At 35.6% G+C, this 9,404-nt stretch overlaps 1 protein-coding gene across 1 annotated transcript; it reads left to right on the top strand.

Moving 5' to 3' along the window:
- The first annotated feature begins 853 nt into the window (after positions 1-853).
- LOC121295828 (sia-alpha-2,3-Gal-beta-1,4-GlcNAc-R:alpha 2,8-sialyltransferase-like) lies at positions 854-8,946 on the top strand. Its single transcript, XM_041220954.1, has 4 exons — positions 854-1,298; positions 2,647-2,769; positions 6,260-6,817; positions 8,096-8,946. The coding sequence occupies exons 1-4, from the start codon at positions 1,135-1,137 to the stop codon at positions 8,376-8,378; spliced, it is 1,128 nt and encodes a 375-aa protein (XP_041076888.1). The 5' UTR covers positions 854-1,134; the 3' UTR covers positions 8,379-8,946.
- Positions 8,947-9,404: the final 458 nt, after the last annotated feature.

The following is a 9,404-nucleotide window of genomic DNA, read 5'->3' as shown; positions in this document are numbered from 1 at the left end:
TTGACAGATAAACATCTCCTAGAAAGCATTCCCTGTGGTCTGGCACAGGTCATATCATAACCAACCAGCTGATTTTCTTCACGACTCACATGCTTTGCAGCCAGTAACATGCTTTGACTGCAAAGACACTGCAAACGTCTTAAACACAAAGCATGCAAACTAGTAGCCTATGGTACAAAGTTTTTTTGTTTTTGTTTTTGTTTTGTTTTGTTTTTTTTTAATATGAAATGCTTATTTACTATAACACCTTCATTCTAAAAGTCAACGAAGACGTGCTAACGTTCTTGTTATTTAATTAAGCAGTTGGCTTATATATTATTCGCGACCCATGCCGGTACTGGCTGGGGGCTGGGTGAGGGGATTCCCTTTAAAATAAAGAACCAAAGGAGCCACATATTATTATTACTGTGACACAGTGTTTGAAGGCAGCAGACTGATTTAATTTTACCAGTGAGTCTGCTTGCAAATATTACATACAAATAATGTAATGCTAGTTTTTACAGGGGCGATAGCAAATTAAGGAGACCTCTTGCAGGCGGGGAGCGGAGAGGGGGGCAGACAATGGCAGGAGGTTCACCAGCTAAGGCACTGTGGCATGCACGCATACTGATTGATGTTTATGTACACAGGAAAGCGACCTCATAACAATGGTAATGTATTCTGCACGCAATAATATACATGCACATTTATGCACCATGTAATTCATTGTTGTAGACGAAAGCTGCAGCTTTTATACTTTTTCTTTTCAGTGAAAGATTATGTCCCCTTTAAATATCCGGCAGAGTTAGTTAATTAATTAAATCCAGTGGCTTGAATCGAATAGAGGCATTATTCTAATCACATTTATCTTGCAGGGTGGGAGAAGGGATGGCAGCTCTGTCTGGAGCCGTGCTCGAGAATGAGGGGGCATCTGAGCAAAGACGTATCACCAACGCAACCAGCTGCCATTTCAATAACTGCAGCTCATACAAGCCCTCCATTTTGAATTCTTCTGAAATCCAGCTACACGTTTATATTTTAAGGACCGCCTTCATGTTTTTTTAGGGTTTTTTAAAATATATATTTTTGCGATTAATGGATGCGCGATTGGTTTCTTTTTGACCTGTATTGTCTCGGTAATGAGAATAAGCCAAGATGGTCCGCATAGCTAACGCGCTAGGTTTGGTAATGTTAAGCGTCGCTTTGCTTATTTTATCCTTAATCAGCTACGTGTCAATCAAAAGAGATAATATCTTCACCACCCCAAAATATGCAGGTTCGGGGGGTCCTCGAATGTATATGTTTCATGCTGGATTTAGGTAAGTATGCATGTTTATCTAGAATGTGTATTTAACTGGATGTTTTCAGCATGCTTATGTAATGCAGTGATTGCTTTGGTTTTCAACACACAGCTGCCGTTGATAGCATATCTTTTTTACTTGCAATCATTAGCCTTGAAAAAAAAAAAAAACATAATTTTTCATAAGGCGACGATGGTATTGCTTGAAACAAGTCGTACATCATAGAATACAAGAGGCCTTCAGAAAAAAAACACAGGTATATCTAGTGGCGCACGCGCCTTGCTTTCTGCTGCGTTGTTCAAAATATAGCTTGAAATAGGAATTGTAATCATGATGATTGCGTATTTAAAACAGTTTATGAAATATACATTTTTTTATATACCTCTGCCAGACCCTGTCATTTTATTTGTATGTTTACGTGCTTTCTATTCAATTAACGTTATTTATTTATGTATTAACTTATTTAATAACAACAACAACAACAACAATAATAATAATAATAATAATAATAATAATAATAATAATAATAATAATAATGGTATTTTGCTGTTAAACTATACTTAAAATATAGAATACAATTATTGTATGTGTTATTATATTTCTGTCTTTTTTTAAAAAAAATACAAATAGTACCAGATGGCTTTTACTGCGTGTTGATTTTGTGCATAAGTTGAGCTAACACACTTTCTCAGTGGCCTGCACTTTCGAGCACATCTGCATTGACGCCATTGTTAGTATAGATAGCTGTCCAGGGTGCTGATTTACAGTACCCGCACGTAAATGTTCAACATCTCATGTTCTTTACACCTTTACCAAAGGAAGACATTTTGTAGGATCAGAGAATATAGAATGGACAGAAGGATGGGAAAAACGATCTCCTAAAAATACATTAATAACAACAGAACAGATCAGAAAATATGTATGCAGCATCACAGGGTGCAATGCATAACTATTCAGTATGTAAAAAAAAAAAAAAAGCCTTGACGGTGCTTGCCTACTGTTGGAGACATTGCAATGCTTACCTTCGGCAAACAAATGTTGTTTCAGAATATACTTAATAAAAGCTGCAACATGTATTAATTGATATGCAGTTTACATGCTAAACTGAAATTGTACTGGGAATCATGTCTTTATGTGTAGTTATATTAGGATAATATCTGTCAGAGGAACAGTGTGTTGGAAAGAACAGAGGGAATAATAACAAATGGCAAATGAGGCCAACATTTTAAACAAGTGAATTAATTGGCTTTTAAAGTGATTGCATTAAGCTGGGTGCCATTGATTAGAAGTGCACTTAACAGCAGTCTTTCAGTGTTATCATTGGATGCGTCCTTTCTAATTGAAAATAAATGTGCTCTTTTTTCAGGTCACAGTTTGCAATGAAGTTTCTGGACCCTTCTTTCATACCACTCACAAATGCTCTAAATGACGAACTGCAAGACAAGACATCTAAATGGAAATTTAATAAAACTGCTTTTGTACAGCAAAGGTGAGGCCATTTTGTATGAATCCAGTCATTATAGTTAAATTGATTAATATAATATAGACTATTATTGCTAATTTGTAGAAGATAGAAATCATGGTTTAGATAATAATATAACATCTTTTGATGGTCAACTGAAATTCACAAATACTCAAAGAACACTAAAACGCATATATTACACCAATGATGGTGCAAACATTTTCATAATAAATGGGTTTATATAGTCACTTCACTTGAATTTAAGAAAGACATACAATACATTTTCTGAAATCTACCCTAGTGAAAAAGTGACTAGAAATATCAGAACTTCAGTGAACATATTGATTACCCTGTGCTTTGCAGTATTGACTACCCACATCAAAAGTTTAAATCCTTGTCAATATGTATGTAAGTGTCCCATATGTTGAATTCTCACAGTCATGGGTGTTGGGTGGCATTGATTGGTATTAGTATTAATCTCATGGGATTGAAAATTCTCAAATATCAATAAAGATTTCATTGCATGATTTCTGTTACCCAGGAGCACCCACTGTCAATTACTGGCTGTGGTGAAACCACTACATGGCTGCACCCAGTAATAATGTCAAAACTTTTAACAATTGATAGCTTCAAATGCCATCTTTATTGATTTTTTACATTTGTATTATGTTTGCAATTATTCTAATTGGTCCTGTTAGTCCAACATTGCACTTTAATGTTTTGAATGGAATGGTGAAGAAGAGCAACACACACATAACTACAATGATTACACCATGTAACAATTTTTTTTTTTTTTTTTTTTTTTTTTCCTGGGTAGTAATTGTTATTTCCTAATTGCTTATGCCTCAAAAGTATAGAAAATGGCTATTATTCCCCACAAACTTTACTTTTGTGACCAGGACAATGATATTTCAAAATATCACTATTTCCAATGAGAAAACGGGCAAATATGTGTCTTTTCGTTCACATAAAGTCAGAAAAAAACAACATATGAATCCAAATTAACATGTATTTATACTAAAGTAATACAAAAATGACTACAAAAGATTTAGAAGTGAGTAGTTTTTCGAGATTTATGATTATACTGTAAATTTACAGTATAATTGTAAATCTCGAAAAACTACTCACTTCTAAATCTTAAGCAATTAGGCAATTAGGAAATAACACTTGCTACCCAGGAACAAAAATTGTGTTACATAGTGTTATCAAAACAAGTCCAGAGACTCCCAACTTTTAAAGAGAAAGACACAAAATTTTCAGTTTGAGTGTTTTATGTTAGAACCCTTAGCAGATTTACATTTGTATTTACTGCTTCAGGTTTATAAGTAGTTGCTTCTCAGACTGGGAGGTGCTGTTACACCTCTTCTGTAAACCCAGAACCCTGCCTCATTGTACAGTAGGCCATTCAGGAGTAGCAGTGAGAAGGGAGGTAAGGCATCACCTTCCATTCTAGATGAAAAAGATACAAATCATTTGCATAAAAATTGTCTAGAACAAGTCATAACAAAACACAACAGATAAACCTTATGCAAAGTATGCACCATAGTCATTTCTAAGTGTGTTGAGAGTGATCTTAGCATGACAGCACTCATTGTAAAGCTCAATGAAATATTCCATTACATCAGCCACAGTCAGATTTTATATTTCCACTTTTCCAAAATTATCAGTTTCAGACAAATTACATCTGGAAATTTAAGGTTTCTGGTCAGCACCAGCAATTTTATTTGGCTAATGAATGAGGCAATATAAGACTTTCTTTCTGTAGGATTTTTTTTCTGTAAGAAAATTTAATTCATTACAATTCTAAAACAAATTAAACATATTAAGACTACCTACAAGCCCCAACATTAAATGTCCAAATTGTTTACTTCTGGCTTGTTATCTTTATAGAGTGCATTTTTTTCTGAAACAAATGTGCTGATGAATCTAGCCCATTGTGTTAATAGTCATTTTTTGCTTATATACGGTGCCTTGCAAAATTATTCAGACCCTTCCTATGGTGTCCAATTTTGTGAAATTACAAAATGATGCATACACATTTTTTTAAACTTAATATTTTATTCAAAACTTGAATGCTCAAACTGAAGACTTCTAAGATAAGATAAGTTACATTAAATGTCAGCAAAAACTAAAGTGAAAAACAGCTTGGTGCAATTTGTGCCCATTTTTCTTGGCAGATTTGCTGAAGCTCTCTCAAGTTGCTTGGGGATCGCTTATGGACAGCAGTATTCAATTCTTTCCACAGATTCCCAGTATGATTCATGTCAGGACTTTGACTGGGCGACTCAAGGACATTCACTTTCTTATTCTTAAGCCACTCCAGTGTAGCTCTGGCCTTGTGCTTTGGATCATTGTCCTACTGAAAGGTGAATTTTTGCCCCAGTTGTAAGTCTTTAGCAGACTGAAACAGGTTTTCCTATAGTATTTGCCTATACTTTGCTCCTTCCATTTTTCCTTCAATCCTAACAAGCTTTCCAGTCCTTGCTGAGGAGAAGCATCCCCATAGCATGATGATGCCACCATCATGGTTGAGTGTAGGGATGGTGCTGACTGGGAGATATGCTGTGTTGGGTCTGTGCCAAACGTAACACTTGGCATTTAGATCAAAAAGATCCAATTTGGTCTTGTCTGACCACAACACCTTTTGCCACATTTATGCAGGATCACTGAGGTGCTTTGTTGCAAACTCCATGTGGGCTTTGAGAGGGCTTATTTTTAGTAATGGCTTCCTTCTTGTCACCCTGCCATACAGGCTACTTTTGTGAAGTGTTCTGGATATTGTTGACTGATGCACATTTTTTCATCTCAGCCATTGAGCTCTGTAGCTCTTTCAAAGTTGTCGTTGGCCTCACAGTGGCATCCCTCACCAGTTTCCTCCTTGCCCGGCTGCTCAGTTTGGAGGCACAGCCTGATCTAGACATTGACTGTGTGGTACAATGCACCTTCCATTTCTTGATGATTGAGTAGACTGTGCTCACAGGGATGTTCAGAGACTTCGATATTTTTCGATACTTCTCCTGATCTGTGCTTTTCAATGACTTTATCCCTGACTTGCTTTGAAAGCTCCTTGGTCTTCATAGTCTTTGCTTGAAATTCACTACCTGACCAAGAAACCTCACAGAGACAGGTGTTTTTATTCTGAAATCATGAGAACAACTAATATTGCATACAGACAAAGGCCATTCAACTTATTTTGTGGCTCGTTAAGGCCATTTTTTGCACCTGAATTAATTAAAAGGGTTTGAATACTTATGCAATCATGACTTTTCCATTTTTAGTTCATATTGATTATCTGTGTACTTCTGTCTTTTTGTTTTTGCTTTGAGTGTGGAGTAGGTTGTGTTTATAACACATATTAATTCCTAGTTCACAGTGTCATGACTGCAAGCTTAAAGCAATAAAATGTGAAAACTGTGAGAGTGTCTGAATACTTTTGCAAGGCACTGTATATGCCATTTAAGTATAACATGAGTAAAACTTAACATTTATACATATCTTTATATACATTTTGTTTTAGGAAAGAAATTCTTCACTACATTGATGTGGCAAAAAACTTCACTTTGACCAAGGGTGGAATTCGAGTTGGACAGCTGATGCACTATGACTATTCCAGCCATAAATATGTGTTTTCCATTAGCAATAACTTTAAATCTCTGCTTCCTGATGCATCTCCGGTAATGAACAAGCATTACAATGTCTGTGCTGTGGTAGGAAACAGTGGGATCCTCACAGGAAGCAAGTGCGGATCTGAAATAGATAAAGCCGATTTTGTTTTCCGTTGCAACTTTGCCCCGACTGAGGTTTTCCAAAAAGATGTTGGAAGGAAGACAAACCTCACAACCTTTAACCCTAGTATCCTTGAAAAGTACTATAACAACCTTCTTACCATCCAAGACCGCAATAACTTTTTCCTTAGTCTGAAAAAGCTGGATGGGGCCATTCTTTGGATCCCTGCTTTTTTCTTTCATACATCAGCAACAGTTACCAGAACCCTGGTAGATTTCTTTGTGGAGCACAAGGGACAGTTAAAAGTGAAGTTGGCTTGGCCAGGAAATATAATGCAGCATGTTAATAGGTAAGAGCCACTCCCTTTCCTCCCTTTGCTTGTATACCATGTTTGCTCATGGACCTGTGCAGAAAACCTTAACTACAAGCTATCTATAATGCTCTTAAGTGTTTGAATCTATTTCAGAGTTACTGTTGTACCGTATAACTGAAACTAGGGACCACGAATTACATTTATTACTGAGGGAGTGACATCAAGTCAAAAGGTCAATACTAAACAAATGAATGATAACAACTAGGTTATTACCCTATAAAGAATATTGTGTTGTAAATGTTTGAAATCAGGGAGAAAGTTTTGCTTAACTATTTATTACCTGATGATGCATTTGTAATCTTAGCGCAACTACACAATGACGGGTATTAACAGTATAATTACATTACTAACTTACAAATTAGTTTTTGTTTGCAATGATGCATCTGAAATTGTAAGCGCATCAATTTTACTGAAATGGTTTGCAAGTTAATCAGAACTGATAGTTTATTGTGTCTGTGACATTATAACCCTCTAACATGATGTAGCACTATTACCTTATATTTCTAATTTTTTTAAAGTATGTGTGTGCCCTTTGATTTTAATAAGAGTGTTCTAATCTGACATGACACCAGATGAAAATACAGCACTTGTGATACATTGACAGCAATGACATACATTGCCTTAAGCTATGAGTAATTTTTTACAAAAATTAAGGTTTTCAGTGTCAACCCAGTTACACAATATAAGAACCACAGATACACCACTTGCAATCCTATTAAAATGAATCACTTGGCAGGTTTTAAATACAAAAAAAAAAAAAAAGTTAAGGCATGATGTAGACTATAGCTATAATTGATTTCCTTACTGGGGATAAGAGACCACCGTATTAAACCTATTCTCTTACATTAATGTCTATTATTAAGAGAATAACTATGCTTGTGCATCGTACCAGAATTGGTTGTGTGAAAAGCAGATGTAAATATTATTGCATTGTAATAACAATATGACCAAAGGGCAGTTAAACTTCAGTAAAGTGAATAAAATAATAATAAAAAAACAATAAAATACATTTTAAGTTCACTATAACTGTAGTTGGCTTTATTTTAGCCACCTTTACTTGCAGTTAAAATTGTGTTATAGAGCAGTAAAAAGTAGAATACTTGCATATTAGAATATGCTATTTGCATATTACCTTGTAAGAGCTACGGTATACTATTAAAAAAACTGAGGTATTGAAAATACATTTCAAACCATTACAAATACTGTGCACAATTCCGTTCTTCTGACCTAACGAGAGTGTTTGATGTTTCACAGGTACTGGAAGACCAAACACTTAGCTCCTAAACGTCTAAGTACTGGCATTCTTATGTACACGTTGGCCTCTTCAATGTGTGAGGAGATCCATCTGTACGGATTCTGGCCATTTGGGTGGGACCCCAACACAGGGAAAGACCTGCCTTACCACTACTACGACAAGAAGGGAACCAAGTTCACTACCAAATGGCAGGAGTCCCACCAGCTTCCAACAGAGTTTAAACTGTTATACAAAATGCATGGGGAAGGTTTGACCAAACTGACTCTTTCACACTGTGCCTAGAAACCCAAGATTAATGAAGTGCCAAATGATCGTTCAGTGGTGCCCTACCATGGTTGACTGAGGTTAACCATCATGAGATATTGTAAAATAAAGTTTTATCAAGTGTTATTTTTTTCATAACTCCGGGACCAATTGTCTTTTCTAAGTTAAGGGAGAAGATTCACAGCAGTTACTGCTTTTCTTGTATTTCATTTTGAAAATCTATCTTGTTATCAGATTTAACTTTTGGTAGATTAGAAGATTGTTGGCAACATAGTAGATAGATAGATAGATAGATAGGTAGATAGATAGATAGATAGATAGCTAGATAGCAACCTAAAGTCCAGCTCTATATCACCTGATATGTTATGATTTCTTTTAATATACAGTAGTCTTCGGCTAAGAGGACACCTCTCGGGAAGCAGGATTAGTGTTCTCCTGTACTTTAAGACAGAGTTGACCACCAGACACAATATAAATCAATCAATAAATACTTATCGCTTGTCATGACACGTGTTCATTTAAAATGAACAGAATACGTAAGAGAAAAGCAATAGGCAGGTGTATGTTAATAAACTATTTTAATATAGTAACAGACAAACTAATGTTAATAAACTAAGTGTCAAACTAAATTAACACAGCACACCTATACTCGTAAAAGAATGCAGCAGCAGCTCTAGAGTAATTATGAATATACAGGAGCAATATTCAAGACATGCACAAAATTATTTAACAGAATGGTGAAGCAACTCACCTGAACGGGAAACACCAAATTTCTTGGCGGCTTGTGTCTGATTTTAGGTTTTTTTTTTCAGGAGCTCGTACAATTTCCAATTTTTTGTAGCAAGAGAAACAGCAGCGCATTTTGCTGTTTGCTTACATGCCATTTTGTAGCGATTAAGTGCACTCGTGGAAATCAGAACACAAAGCGAGGCTGCGATATGATGGCGGTTCTGAAAAGACTTAAAAAAAACAATCAATGTGCCTCAAGACACTCTTGTAATGACAAGTCACATTTGAAAAGATTAAATAAACCATTTGAATTTA

This window comes from Polyodon spathula, chromosome 1 (assembly GCF_017654505.1).
Source record: "Polyodon spathula isolate WHYD16114869_AA chromosome 1, ASM1765450v1, whole genome shotgun sequence".
Classification (NCBI taxonomy): Eukaryota; Metazoa; Chordata; class Actinopteri; order Acipenseriformes; family Polyodontidae; genus Polyodon; species Polyodon spathula.
The sequence above is the reverse complement of the archived record's forward strand: the minus strand, read 5'-3'. Positions and strand labels throughout refer to the sequence as shown.